Here is a 15,848-nt window from a genome sequence, read left to right as displayed (position 1 = left end):
GTGTGCATGACTGACAAGATAAAGGGATAAGAAGCCCGAATGATTATTAGCTCAGCAAGAGCTTGTTGAGTTTATGTCCCTTTCACGTACACGCCTTCCTATGGCGAATTGTGAATGATGTACCTGGAAGTTTGTTTGAGGAACCGTGTATAGTGAGCTCGAGCATTTGATGCTCCATTGTGATGCTCTTTTCGTAGCATTTGGAGAAGGTTGAGTGAATATATATATTTTTTGTTGTTCGATAACATAGATAACTTAGAAGTTAAACACTTAATGATATATCAGTAGGAGGATATTTAGTCGCTTCATGTGTACCACTAGGACCATATAAGTGGGGGTGGTATATAGATGTTAATGGAGTAACGATTACCCGCGTGTATAGTTACAATTATAATTTCTACACCCCCCTTTTTTTGAGGAAGTGTTACAAGTGTTATCGAATATGAGTATACTAGCCCATGTTACTTAGCTAGGTCCCATACTCGCCCTAAGTGAAAGGTGAGTTGCAGAAGTGGTGTAACAACGTACTGCAACAGTTGTAACAGTAGTAAGGGCGACGGAGTGGTTATTGATGTAAAGATATCACGGCAGGTTCATATCAGGAACCTGAGATATCCCATAAGGTACTTGTGTATGGATTTGAGAATCAAAATTCGTGTACACGAATGTGCAACTCAGTTGATGAGATATAAGTTAACGATATTTTGAAGTTGTGAAGTCCTGAGGGTTGTTGTGTTCGAATAAACACTACAGATTGGTTGAGATACTAGATCAGTAAGTGGCATGTGTGATTATATCCGACTCTGGTTTAACCCATGCAAATGTCTAAGTGTGACCATCAATTCTGCCACTGTGGTCTCATTTCATGGCTTGAGATGAGACAGGCGCAATCAACTAAATAAACATACAACCTATACAATATACAATATATAACATATCTTGATAAAAAACTTCACCAAACCAGCAATAAAGAAGTCAATTGGAGAACAAAATGCAAATGAGTCATGCCCATTATAAGGCTACACATGGTTACAATAGCATAAATTGTCTTGTCGAACTTAACCAAAATGCACCACCACAGAAATTTCACTTTCTTCGCATTATTTGAGTCTGTAAATCAACTCATTTATATGCACCTATCTTTCTCTCTTTTGCCTCCTGTTGATCTGTTCATTCTTCTCACGATACAAACAATCATCACCTCACAAAAATGACTACAGCAGATACCAAGCACGCAATGCTTGCTGGCTGTGTGTGACCCTCCGTTGTCAAGGCGACTTCTCCGTTGCCATGGTGAGGCAATGGGGAGAGCAGGGCTCAGTGCAGCATCCGGGCATCGCTTATCATCGCGGGGGAGCGGTCATCACGAACTCTTCCAGACGATGATTTTGGCGTCCTCCCCGGCAGTGATCACAAGGGAGCCATCAGACGATGCCTGGATGCAGTTCACGGCACCTGAGATAGAACAGGTTGAATTTTAATATGTCACTTGTTCCCCTGTCTCTGCACTACCAAAAATTCTCGGTGTCGCCAATACCTAGGTGCCATGCACAGAGCAGCATTTTAGATGCATTATGGGATAGCTCAGGGGACAAACTTACCCCGGTTTTGGCTGCATATGCATTCGGGTCACTTTCTGTCTTTATCTAGGGGTACTTTTTGTTGAAGATTTCTTTGCTTTCCATCATGTGACCAGCACATTGAAGCCTTGCAGTAGTGAACCATGACTCTTGTGACCACAAATCAGTAAAATTTAGAAACTTTCAACTCTTTTAAGGCTGAATTATAGCCAAGGAAAAAGGAGTAACAACGGAAAGACAGACAAATAACTCCATTGAATCGTATGGAAACTGTGACACGTGAGACAACCGGAAGGTACAATGGCACCGACAAATCCCACAGTGCATCTGTGACAGGGCTCTTCAGCATGCGCAGAAGTTTTCTGCACATTGGTGATACCGAGAATTGTTACATTTTCATGCTTCGTAGGTAATGGACCTCCATTCGGATTTCTTTCACCATGATGACCACAGTTCACCCACAGAGGGCATTTCTTCTTAATTTTTATCGAGAGCCAACATTTGTTCTTTGCATATTTCTCTGTATCATTGAGTGCTTCAATGACAAATTAAGCAGTGTAACCTTACATCCTTAAATGGCATGTGCTAATAAATAAGATGCAGCTGTTTCAATGAGACTTTGTTTCTCATTAAAAGCCATGCTAACACTTTGAGAAGTTAAGGTTATTACCTTAAGAACATCTGTCGAGGTCCGAAACCGTAACTTTGGCTTAAACCGTAACTCACTGCCTATGCTACCAGAAATAAAATATCTGCCATTGCGTACGCACGGGCAAGCAGCACATTCGTGTATGCATGTTGAAGAGCTTACACAGCAAGTTACGGAATAAACCAAGTTATGGTTTAAGGGCGCGACAACCATCAGTTATCAAACTATGTCAATCTATTGCAAAACACACTCCTCGGGGGCATTTCATCAACGTTTGTCAGCACTGACAACTGTCAGCGCTGACAATTTCAGCAAAATCCTTGGTTTTGATTGGCTGAGATGCTCTGGTCACTGACTGTTACTATGGTGATTCAAGTTGTCAGCACTGACAAACGTTGTTGAAACACCCCCCTGATTCTTTTCAAATCGTGAAAACCAGACACCAGCCCCTCATTACAGGCCATTAGTGTCTGTTCATACCTTATCTTGCTGTATCCACCATACAAAAGATTACAAAACTTTTTGCCTGTGATCCAGCAAAGGCAGATTATAGAATTAAAAAGGGAAATATGCAAATTTCACAAACCCTTTTACAGTATTGGTATATTATGTAATCTTTGGAGAAAAAGTAATGAGAATATCAACATCAACAATTTATACTCTTGTCAACTGCAGTGTATATCTAGTGTTTGCTACTGAAGGTAGCACACATCTGCACACAGAGCGATACTGATAATGATCACGAAAAATTTTGTACAACGCTGTCAGCGACTACCAGAGTTTGCTTAGCTCTTGACTGAATCCCAACAACATTTTCCAACAGGTAAGTAACACTAATGTAGCCCAAAAACAGGATACAACAAATACGTGGCTTGTTTGATCGAGTCCCAACAAATATCACACACTGAATTAACACATAACATAAGTGCAAGGAGAAAGAAACTACAGACACAGATTATAATGAGAAAAGAATTCCTCTTGTCTTATTAAAAACAACAACAACAAAAATAGCAATCCATCCCTCGCTCTCCCCATGGATTGAAATTGTGACAAAAGACTATCCCTTCACCTCTCTAAACTAATCCAACCCCCCAAAAGGAGAGATTTTCCATGTTGGCAGACAACAATTATATTTTATACAACACCTCAGAATGATGTCGAATTGTGATTGGCCAAGAACATGTCACATGACATTCAATAGAAAATACCTATCAAACTCATTGAGAGTGACAGCCATACAATAGGCCCCTAGCAGGGGCCTATTGCACGGCTCGAAGGTACTATAGCACGGCTTCGCGGGGGGCTACTAATGCATGGCCGCTCACAGAGTTCTGTGGCTCACAGCAGCAAAGCGCCAGCAAACTACATTGTACGTGCTGGCCGGCTGCGCTGCTGCACTGCCGGTAAGTCTCACAGTCGACCAGGCAGGCGCGGCGGAGTACTGCAACGTTATACGTGTACGCACAGCTACTTTACCTAGCTAGTTGTATGTATTGCGGCCTTTATACCTACTGCTGTGTTTTTACTTTTGACTCTGATCCGCTACGTGGACCACAGTGATCCCAAAATCAAGACTTCATTTCAAGTTGAGAAACCGTAATTTGATTATTTTTCTGTGTTTTTATTCAAAATCATTTTCGGAAATAGACAAAGTCTAGACCTACTTAGATCTACCGACATCTCAGATCGGCCTAACAGTCAGGCCTATTTTTAAACTCGATCTAACGTTAGCGTAGAATGGGTATAAACGCTAGACCCTGCGGAGTTTGTGATTCCTGTGACTGTGTGGTCGAATCATGACCAATGTTTGAAAGCAGTACACAGGGTGGTTTACAATTCTCGGCCTAATTGTTACATTTATTTTTTGGCCTTCCTGAGTTGGCAGTCACTAATTTAGTACTGTGATTGTGGACAAGGTGTTGTATAAAACGAATAATTTATGATTTTGTTCGTGCATTGGGGCACGTAATACCACACTCGGCGCGAGATTCGCCACTGGTCTATTCAACGCGGCGCTACGCGCCTTGTTGAATAGACCAGTGGCTTATCTCGCGCCTCGTGCGATATTCGTGCCCTATGCACTCACAACTCATAAATTATTCGTATAATATTGGATGGCTATGAATGGGATACCAGGGGATATTGCATGGGTTAGGGCCAATATTGCACAAATAGAAGATGAGTGCAATATTGGCCCTTACAAGTGCAATATCCCCTGGTATTCCATGAATTAATGCCATCCAATATAATCATCATCATCCATAATCATCATGTAGAGAAAGCATAAACTGCACAAAAGTATCATACTTCTACTCATCGTTGAAGTCGACTCAGCACTGAAAAAGAAGTAGCCCCTAAGCAAGTAACTACATATGTAACAAGTGACTAGCAAGATGTTTGTGCGCTTGTGAATTGTGACAAGATTTTGCACACTCAGCAAGCGCTTGCACAACAGACGAGACAAAATACGGTGTATTATTGAACAGTCAGTAACTACATGTATGGTAGCCTATGGGCAATTAATACATTGGTCTATGCATTTCCAATATGCTCTCATATTGAACGGTAAAAAGTGAGCAGACAACATCACGTGTTTTAATGCGCTGCAAAAACGTCCTATATAGATGATGAACATGAATGTTACCTGAGTGATGGTTGAAGGACGCCACCAGCTGCGCCTTGGCCATGTCCCACGCCAGGAGGTGACCCGACGAGTCTCCAGCCAGCAGTATGTTGTCATGCCAACACAGGCATCTGTGATTGATCCAATCAAAAAGGACGCATAAACTGTGTTAAGAGTATGACTCCACTTCATGACACTACAGAATTCTATTATCAACCCTTTCTCCATCAGGGACTTTGGATGTTATGTACAAGGCTATGGGGTTTCCTGTGCCAATCAGCGCTCAGTGCACACATAGGGTTAAGATATATGTGTCATAACAGCATAATGTCATTCTTGTTGCTATCATTACATACTGGTACAGTGTAAGTCACTCCAGTGCCTTATATCCCCATTTTTTAAAATATATATAGCGGGTATATATATTTCTATCTCTTCCTTGTTCTTCAACTTTCATGTGTACAACTACACAATACAGTTAAACTCGCATAAGTCGATCTTCTCGGGACTGAGCAAAACACATCGACTTAGGCGATTTTCGACTTGTGCGTAAGTCGAAAAAAATCGACTTAACGACAGTTACACCACACGTACATTATGTATAAATGTACATGTATGTTGTCTACTCTGGAGCCGAGAGCTGGAGAGGCGTGCCGCAGCACGGGTCGCCCGGCAGGGCCGCGGCTAACTTTGCATGGACAGTGTATTATTAGTATTGGCACAGGTCCGATTACTTTACACCCTTGTTAAACCTTGGGGAAGTGAATATGAACGATATTTGAGCAGTGATTGATTCCAGTTTACCATACGGTGGCTTGAAATGCGTATAGAGATGTAATTCTGATTTACCTGTGCCCGTAACTTTCCCCCTTCTTTCCGCTTTGAAAACTCAGCAGCTTCATCCATCCACTGCACAGCGCAGACTGCAAACATACACAGACTATACAGCCCAGTCACTGTACGTACGTAGCGCGACAGGGCTGTACCAGCGGACCTCCAAACACGAAGAGAGTTCAACAATCGCATGTGATCGCTTTGAATTTTGATACTTTAGATCATTTTTTGTCGCCTGTCTGGTCGGGCTAGGTCTTATGTAAACAAAAACTGGTGTCTCGTGATTTTGACAGTGATTTATTGCACAATAAAATCTTATTCGACTTAGGCACAGTGAATTTAATGGTTTTTCCGTGAAAGTGTTCTTGGAATTTCATCGACTTAGGCGAGTATTCGACTTACAAAATTTGACTTGTGAGTGAATTAATACATGTAAGTCAATGGGGAAAAATCGGGACTTTTTAAAATCATCGACTTGCGCGATTATTCGACATATGCGATGTCGACTTAGGCGAGTTTAACTGTATATGTTATTCTCTTTATATGTCCCTCTGCACCTCAGAATAGGCTACTAGATCGATGACGCATTACAAACGCTGTACTTATTATTATCTTATTATTTTTTACATTCTACCATTCCCCTTGCTGTTTTGGGTAATCTTCTCCACATTCCTATAACCTATATCTTTTCACTTCACATCAGCCTTGTCACTGTCTGTCTGTCTGTCTATTTGTCTGTTTAGTACTTCCCCAAAACACTTTGGCAGTTTTCCATAGAGACAGACTGTGAGCACCATTTTTAAGAAGTTAACACAGCAGGAGTGTGTCATCTATGATTGTCATATAATACTCTTAATGACTAATGGTGGTCTTCCCTCCTCTCCCATCTCAAACAAAATCGAAACAATCAACGAAAATGAAACTTGCAGTATTCTTGCTCTAAGTTGTTGCAATAAAGGAAATTGAGCCCTCGGACAGACAACTCTGAACTTAAGATCTAAAAGAAACAACAGACAAACAAAACAAAATAAAAACTATGCCCTTCACACGTATGTCTGGTAACTGTCAATAAAATTTATTGACAGTTAGTAACCTAATTCCCGTAAGCCCTGTTTTATCACCATACCTTCCTATTGGACTGAGATACAATCCTACGTCTGGGTGTGCTTTCTAAACTTTACAACTAGGTCAGGTTTGGATGGACTACAAAATGGTGATGAAAAAAAAAAATGGCCAGTCAAGCTAAGTTTAATGTACACAGAGATGGTAAAATCATTTCTAGTACATGTTTCATTTTGTGTTAATCATGGAAGTTATCATTATTTCTTCTTATTATTATTATTTTTTGTTTTGTTTTGTTTTAGTGGCGGTGGCGGTCAGGGTAGGGGAGGTGAGAGGAGAAACATATTTTTATACATTATCCCATTAGTTGGTCCTAACCTGACATCGTGCTCCCCATCCTTGGCGAAGACTTCCGTCCCTGTGTTGACGTCAACCACCCTGATGTAGCAGTCCTGGCCGGCCGAAGCCATCTGCTGCCCGTCTGTCGTACAAAGAAAAGAATCAAGAGCTCATGATGTTACGGATAAGGGCTGTTTTGTGTATATTTGAACAGTTGGTGCGGTTATGGTGTACTGACAGCTGAATTATAAGGATGACAAGTAAAATGGGAGTAGGCAATATCATATTCATCAAAGTGCATATCAACATTGGTTAACTTTAATACCTAGAATGTAAAACCATTATCCTACAATGTACACATTTTGTTAGTGTAATGATGACATGGATATCAGAATTTCACATTAAATTGAAAAAGAAAATATTTCATTCAACAGCCATGTTTTATGAGATAATGGTAGACATTTCAAACATTTTGCTCTGTTTCTTTCTCTAAGAAATCTCCAGATAATGTAAGTAATTAGAATATCATGATGTCAACTCTGCCTTATTAATGAACAATCCCCTGAGTATGCTATTTCACGACATTATCCTCATTCACACGGGTATGAATAAATTCTAAATGAAGGCAACTCCTCTTCAAATCAATCATTCTACCTGAAAATAACATAAATGCTTTTCTGATTTACTCCAACTAGTATTAGATTCTGAGAGAGAGAGAGAGATACAAAATGTATCAAGTAATGCTTAAAGGTATGGAATCCCATTTGCACGCCTTAAATGAAGAGTTGTATAAATACAGTGGTATGTTGAAGAGAATATCATTTTAGAAACTCCCATAAAGTATTGAAAGTGGAAGGTAAAATTTAGTACATTTTTTTGACGGTTAGATTTTGAATTGAATTGTTTTCGGGGCTCACCGTAAATTCCAGTACATTACTAGGCTACCTTTGCAGACCCATGTACTGCATGTGTGTCCATCATGTATATTTTGTGAAGAAAGGTCATCAACACTTACAAACATTTCTATATACATTCTTACCACACACTCTATATGTTATTACATCAGCTCTTGTACTTTTAGATTTGTGTTTATAGATCACAAATACAGAAGAATGCAACAAAAAGGCTTAAGTGTGGCTGACACACAGAACTACTGAGTAGTTGAGTTTTGTGCATTATTCAAATTTTAGATAACTGTTGACTTCCAAATTTCTAAGCAGTGGCCTAAGCAAGTCCCCTGAGGTTCATATTTAATGTTTTGCTGCATTTTGGGAGGTCTGTAAAAGGTATCCCCTACCTTTAACAGATAGCGCTCGCTTCTAACATGCTCGGTACAATTTATTACACACACATGGATGCCAACCTTGTAAACAGCATTGCAATATTCTGACGGCTGAAGAGACACATATTTGGTGGGGAAAAAACAGTATTTTTCATGAAACCTGCATTACTTTGGGGAAAAAAAAAACTGTAAAAAAATGCTGCAAAAGACTAACAGTGGCATCTAGGCACACACCTTCAGCTCCAATGGCAAACGATTCCTTGCGAGACTTATTTACTACAAGATTTCACATTAGTTCCTACTCTAAGTTCCAGAAAACATAGGAAGGTAGCACTTCTGTTGAGGTCTCCCCCACCCCCCCCCCCCCCCAAAAAAAAAAAAAAAACTCTCAAAAGGCCTTGAGGAAGACTACACACCAGGGCTAAAGGTTACAGCGTTGACGGCCCCCGAGTGACTCTGAATGTGCCTCATCACCATCTGGTGCTCCACGCTCCACAGGTTAACGTCGCCCTCTTTAGTCCCCGACAGGAGCAGGGTGCCATCCTGACTCAAGACTGCGCATGTCACCTGTCAGAGAACCATCAACATATTGGAGGAGAAAAAAAAAGAAAAATGGATTTGACATAACGTGTTTGCAACAGAAATGACTATTTACATGTAGATCACACAAGATCTCCCTGTGATACCTATGGATTCAAGATTGGAAGCACAATCAACAACCAAAGTCAGGGAAGTTCTGGGAAGGAAAAAAAAAAGGACTTTAAAGGATTTTACAATATCAAGTAAGAATCATCATCTACAATTTGTATTTGAAGCATGCATGCTACTTTACTCTCAACACCTCCAATCTATCTCTCTCCAACTCCAAAAATTCTTTCAAACCAAAACCTCGAAATACGTCAACAAAATATCACAATTCCAGTAATAGTGACAAAACATGGGGAAGGGATCATAGGCACTCAGACAATTCAAAGATGCCAGCAGGTCGTCGTGGGTAACTGGACTGCTTACACCAGTATCATGGTCCAGTTCCGCCAGGAGCTCCGCCTCGATCCTCTGGCCCCCGTTGGCCAGACCCTGGCAGGACCACATCTTGACCGTCGAGTCCCAGGAGGCGGAGGCGATGATTGGCGTGTTGTGTTGCCAGCAGAGGGCGGAGACTGCGTCGTCGTGGGCGGGAATGACCTCCAGGACACGCCCATAATCCACAGAGTACACATAGCTAACAGGAAATGAAGACAGTGTAACATTGAAATAAGTGAGAGGATTTTGACCTATCCTATATTGCATATTAAATTTTGAAACACTCTTTACAGAGAGGAAACGTTAGTAATGAATACCTTAAAGCTTTTGCAAGGTCATGAGAAATGGCTTAATGCAATATTATTAAATTTTTCACTAACACCATTAGAAACCTTGTACAAAATCTTGATATCTGAACTTGATTAATTGTATAGAAAATATAGAATTGTATATTCAAAATCATTTTGAATTTAAATTGAATTGAATTGAGTACCGATTGTATCTTTACTGTACGAGTGCGGCCATGGTGAATGAGTGGGTAACATTCGTTGAAAAAGACAAAGCCCTCAGTCACACAAGACTTGTATCTTAAATTTGACAGTTGTCTTTGCATGTTATTCATTTTCATCATTGTTTGGGAAGTACCAGTGCGAAGTTAAAACTCTGCATTTTCATCATATTCCAGTGTCACATGAAACCATCACCACTGAAATCTACAGACAATGCTACAGAGCAAGAATGACAGAATGTCCTTTGGCCTAACCGTTACACTTGTCACTGAACATTTCTTCCCTCCTTCTACCTCAACACCAGTCAATGAAACATTCAGGGATAACTTAGCAGGGATATCCATAGTTTGTTTTAAGTCTACAGACTATACACACACACACCAAACAACAACAACAAAAATAGTCCCTCTTGCTCTACGAGTTGAACATTTCAAGCATACATAATCGCACACTATAATTCCCGCATGAAGTGATAATTACATTGAGTTATCCCAGGAAGCGATTACTGCATTCTTGTCGTCGGGGGTAACCAGTACGGCGGACAAGGACATATTTGACAGGCTGACACTGCGCAGCTGCCGCTGGTCTTCCAAGGAGTACATTTTCAGCTGCGTGTCTGAACAGGTCGGAGAAAAGAGAACAAGATTTGGATTGAAACGAAATGTGAGATACGAGAAACTTGTACCCAAGGAGAGAACACAACATGCTGGTACTAAAAATAAAAAGAAAGGGAAAAAATTGTGATTTCATAGGGATATTCCCTATTATATTCCACATACTAAGAATGTTGCAATAGGATTGGTCCAGAGCTGATCACGTGATGAAGCGTAGTTTTGCCCATCACATCACCTGAGAAGAAAAGTTCGTTACACTCTATGTTGATAGTCCCTTATGTTTCGCTGCTCTCCACACAGTCCACACAGTCCTAACGGAAGTCTGAGTACGCGCGAAATAAAAGTGCGTTGCACTGTGGACTATCATGTGACCTAGGTCACTTGATAGTACACAGTGCAACGCACTTTCACTTCGGTGCTGCGCGGTGCATGCAGCAAATACATTGTTTTGTCATCTACGCGCACACGTAGCCTAAGCTCTAAGGATACCTAAAGACAGCTAAAACGGTTTCAGATGTGGAATAAAATGGGACTTTCTAGGACCCTAAATGTGGAATATAAAGCAAATAATCAACTTTTAGTTTCAGGCAATGAGACAAACTATCACTTCCTCGGCGATCTGAATGTGTACGCTATCTTTCCTCAGCTGCGCTTCGGAAAGATAGCTACATCCAGATCGCCTCGGAAGTGATAGTTTGTCCCATCACCTTCACCAACGTTGATTATTTGCTTAACGGCTCCTGTGCATGATAAGTTTTCTTTCACTCTCTTTAATTTTCTGTCAGTTCTTCTCCTCTGTTCCAATGGAGATTATGTATAAACCATATACTCTTGAGACCTCTCCTGTCATAATGGGATGCCAGATATCACCAATGCTGAAAACTCGTACCACTGCTACTTCCGAATGCACCATAGTTTGGATGACTTCATCCTAATTTGGGCAGAAATTTTCCTTGCAAAAATATCTAAATTGTATTTTATTAATCATTTGCATCACATTGTATTACACTTCTTTCCTGCAGGGCTGCACGACCTTCAAGAAATGTCTCCTTTTGGTGACTAGAGAAGATGCATGACTGAAAAGAGCTTCTTTCTTTGTGAAACACGTTTTACTTCCCAGTTCTGTCACAGCTGAAATTACACGGTTTGATTTCAATCCCTATAAAAGTTGCTCAGCGACCTAGATCATGCATCCATATCTAATACATTTCCAAAGATAACACAAATGAGACTGACTTGAATGTAATAATGATAATGATAATAATAATAATAATAATAATAATAATAATGATAATAATAATAATAATAATAATAATAATAATAATAATAATGATAATAATAATGATGATAATAATAATAATAATAATAATGATAATAATAATAATAATAATAATAATAATAATAATAATAATGATAATAATAATGATGATAATAATAATAATAATAATAATAATAATAATAATAATAATAATAATAATAATAATAATAATGAATAACAATAATAAAAGTACATTCATAATGCACCACATCTATCATAACTGACATTCTCGGCGCATGAGATCCTGTAAGATTCAACACATGACATATATTTATACATGTATGACAATATTTATAGGTGTATGAATACCTTTTGACACAGAGAAGACTGTTTTATTGTCACTGGAGAGTTTCAAGTCACATACTGAACTGTAAAGAAAAACAGAGAAACAGGGAAGAAAAGGGTCAAAATATAAACACTTGTACAACACATTTCTTTTATGCTTTGCTTTTATGCACCTCTACACACACTCACACACACGCACAGACACACAAACACACACACACACACACACACATACAGGTGTACAAACACACACACCATTAGTTATCCCAATATGATCAACTTCTGGAAAATGAGAGCTACAGGTTGTAGCTTGATCATTGCTTTAATACCTGGTATATTTCCCAAGCATGGATGTCACAAATCTACCAACAGTACACCTGTTTTTATCATATAGAGCATACCACTGTATGTAATTCTTAAAGATATAGAGACAGCAACATACAAGTGTACGAACACATGATTTTTTTTTCATCAAAACATACTTATGGTTAATGAAAATATCCAGTTATGCCTGTTTAATCTATACATGTATCACATGTGCTTTGACACTTTCACTTTTCTATATCTTTTTCTTTTTTTATATTGGTCAAATGTCTTTATATCATGCAAAAATTCTTGTCTCGTTATAAAAAGACAAACATTACTAAGTAGATTGATTCTGCCTTGGCAAAACTCACTCTTTGTGAAGCTTGTAGTGAAAGCTGGGCTGTAGATGTGTTATCCGTTCCCATGGAGACCGGGGACTCTTCTTTCCTATTTGATTGGAAGACGATTCAGGATCCTGAAGTTGGTCTACAACAGGGTGTAAATCAGTTTCAAAGAATATGAAATATGTTGTATACCTTTAACAGAAGAAAAAAAAAAAGAGTTATGCAATTTCCTTTTATACCTCCAGTGGGGGTGAGAGGGGAGTGAAGGGGAGTTATCAAACAGTTCATGCATGCTCATGTAATTTAATAGCTGCAATATGTAACTACATACCAGAAAGTTTTGTCAAAATTTCCTGGCTTACAGATATACCAGCAAATACAATGTACGTCACTTATAATTGAGCTCAGTCTAGCATCTTTCTTCGTATAAATCATGTCCTCTTGAATTTAATGACCCATCAAAACAAAACAAAACAAAACAAAACAAAAACCCCAACACCAACAAAGAAATGGGCGCCTTTTGCCTGCCATCAGATTTTCATGATCGAATTGATGTGACATCGTACTTGGTTTTTTTGTTTTTGTTTTTGTTTTTAAATTGATACTGTCATAATTATACTGAAATGCTACCTAGATACTGAATTCATCATGGTATCCTCATGACTTTGCATTGGCCAACATTCATTTGGAGCATGACTAGGCAGTTTGTGAATATTATTAGAACTGCTGGCATCTCTATAGTGGCAGTCACACCTCGATGGATAGCGTTACCAGCCACCCGATGGACGGAAAGCAGAATATTAAATCTGACCATCTCCTTTCTCGTCAGTTTGGTGACCTTTGGTGAATGTGTTCCTTGGTCAGGGAAGCTCAATTCAGTTGGGTAGAAAAATTGCATGCAGCCATAAAACTTGAAACTGATTCTGTACTATAGACAAATGCCTCTTTTGGCTGTAATGGTTGTTGTATTCCACGCATGAGAGCACTGGTTAGGAGTGCAGACAACTTTCACCGGCACACAATTTTCTTTCACAAAGTCATTACTAGACGGATGTCCGCTAACGCTATCCGGCAACGCCTGAATACTACTTTAACTTATTAATGCCCTCGCAATCATGAAATAGATGAGAGATGGAGTAATACATATGTAAGTCAGAAACATAACTCTTTTCTGTCTCATCAAAGTGACGGAGCTGATTGTGAGCTTTGGAGTTAATAAATGATAATAGAAGACATAAACAATGCTCTTCACACTATGACACCAATACGTACATTAAAGGGTATTCATATTCATATATACTGGTAGGCCCCACACGGTGATATCAATGGAAGAACCAAATGCACTTTGTAAACGCTCTTTGGCCCCACAGTGATATCAATTGAAGAACCAAATGCACTTTGTAAATGCTCTTTGGCCCCACAGTGATATCAATGGAAGAACCAAATGCACTTTGTAAACAGAGCGTGTGCATAACTATGCATACTATTGCTTCAGAGTAAGTAATATTATCTGTATTTTATTCTGTATTTCATTCTGTATCTTATTTAGCAACATTTGATTTGATCTTGTTCGTTTTAATCGGATCCCCCAGTTATAGTATGGTCTAAAAATATCTGTACTTATGCTTCCCCTAATATGATTCTACCACGGGACCTGCGGCTCTATACAAGCTTGCTTTTACGCAGGCCCCATCATATTTTTCGCATCATGATCTCAGTTTAACTCGCATATGTATACAGACCTTGTGTATACCAAGACAAACTTTTGAACATTCCGGTGAAGTTCTATTTTGAATTATGTTCTGTATAGATTTCGTATCAATTTACTTTATATTGTGATATATGTGAGAAATATGAAAATAAATTGAAATTGAAATTAAAATTAAGAAAAAAAAAAGAAGGCAGGCAAGCAAGTAGTAATGATTTGTATCAGAGTGAATATTCTGGTTTACAAATGCAAGCATTTTCTTTGACCCTTCATGTTTCATTGTGAGAAGCAAAGTATAGCGAAACTAAAATAAATGCTTAAGTTCTTGTCTACACTATATGCATTGAATGCCAGTAGCAATTTGCGAAAATTTCATGCCACCAAAATATCTTGCTGTACAGTATATGTATGTCTTGAACTTGCCATGCTTTTTAATTGGTGTTCATTTCACTTCCCACACTTCATCAAGACAAAGGTTTAATAGAAATACACGCTCAGCAGGAAACAATTTGACAATACAGCAGGAAGTCCATTGTGATGTCATAAAGGATGATCAGGATTGCATAATCCCTCTACAATCTTGGTTGTTTTCCAGACATCCATGTCAAAAAGGTAGAGAAAGCACACTACTACTACACATACAAATCAGCAAACAACGAGCAGTGATACATTATAAGCATGACACATGAATGACTGGGCACAGTATGTACAATGTATTGCCTACCGTCCGCTGGATGGGACTCAAATGACATTCCTTGACTATCATTTGTCCTGCTCTCGCTCAACCCTTCCAACGGTGACCTCGATGACTCCGTGCAAGCGTCCAGACTGGACAGAGGGGGGCCTGCTGATGGGTGACCGCTAGCAGCTTGTGGCTCCTCCTCCTGGGGCACCCCTGTGGCCGCCGTCGCCGCCGTCCCAATGCTGGACGCTGGGGTGGAAAACCTGGCTGGATGGGGTTTAGTGAACAGCTGCTTGGGTGTCTGACCAAATTCCATGATCTGGGCCTGAAGCGAAGCTTTCTCATTCGGATCTGATATACTGGACATACAAAAGTCAGGACAACCCATCAACAGAAATGAATTTTACCACCTCAACACAGCATGAACTGCTATCTGGCATGAATAAAGGTGCCTTATTTTAAAAACTACTGACTCCTTTCATCAAAGACATACTTGAATTTAGATTCATTCATTCATTCATTCATTCATTTATTTCCATATCAAAACATAACATCTACAAATATCAAAATACAATTGCCTTAGAACATTTATACATTTTGAATGGAGGGATCATAGAAAGCACACAAGAGGCTTGTTGGAAACGATCCCCTACAAACAATTATCAATACATTTCAACTAAACAATTATCA

General features: G+C 39.3%; 1 protein-coding gene across 1 annotated transcript in view; it reads right to left on the bottom strand.

Moving 5' to 3' along the window:
* Positions 1 to 1,348: 1,348 nt before the first annotated feature.
* LOC139734741 (protein FAN-like) overlaps positions 1,349 to 15,848 on the bottom strand; it is a 67,744-nt gene continuing 53,244 nt past the window's right edge. Inside the window, exons 15-23 of the mRNA XM_071645540.1 lie at positions 15,160 to 15,517; positions 12,796 to 12,866; positions 12,143 to 12,201; positions 10,382 to 10,517; positions 9,381 to 9,591; positions 8,786 to 8,936; positions 7,127 to 7,229; positions 4,874 to 4,983; positions 1,349 to 1,455 (exon numbers count right to left, since the gene is read on the bottom strand). Coding sequence (XP_071501641.1) covers positions 1,364 to 1,455; positions 4,874 to 4,983; positions 7,127 to 7,229; positions 8,786 to 8,936; positions 9,381 to 9,591; positions 10,382 to 10,517; positions 12,143 to 12,201; positions 12,796 to 12,866; positions 15,160 to 15,517 — 1,291 coding nt within the window. The 3' untranslated portion in view covers positions 1,349 to 1,363. The remainder of the gene's footprint in view (positions 1,456 to 4,873; positions 4,984 to 7,126; positions 7,230 to 8,785; positions 8,937 to 9,380; positions 9,592 to 10,381; positions 10,518 to 12,142; positions 12,202 to 12,795; positions 12,867 to 15,159; positions 15,518 to 15,848) is intronic.

Source organism: Diadema antillarum, unplaced genomic scaffold (genome assembly GCF_040938485.1).
Source record: "Diadema antillarum isolate AM-2024a unplaced genomic scaffold, OU_Dant_1.0 scf00000026, whole genome shotgun sequence".
Lineage (NCBI taxonomy): Eukaryota > Metazoa > Echinodermata > Echinoidea > Diadematoida > Diadematidae > Diadema > Diadema antillarum.
This window is presented reverse-complemented; position numbering and strand designations above follow the sequence as displayed.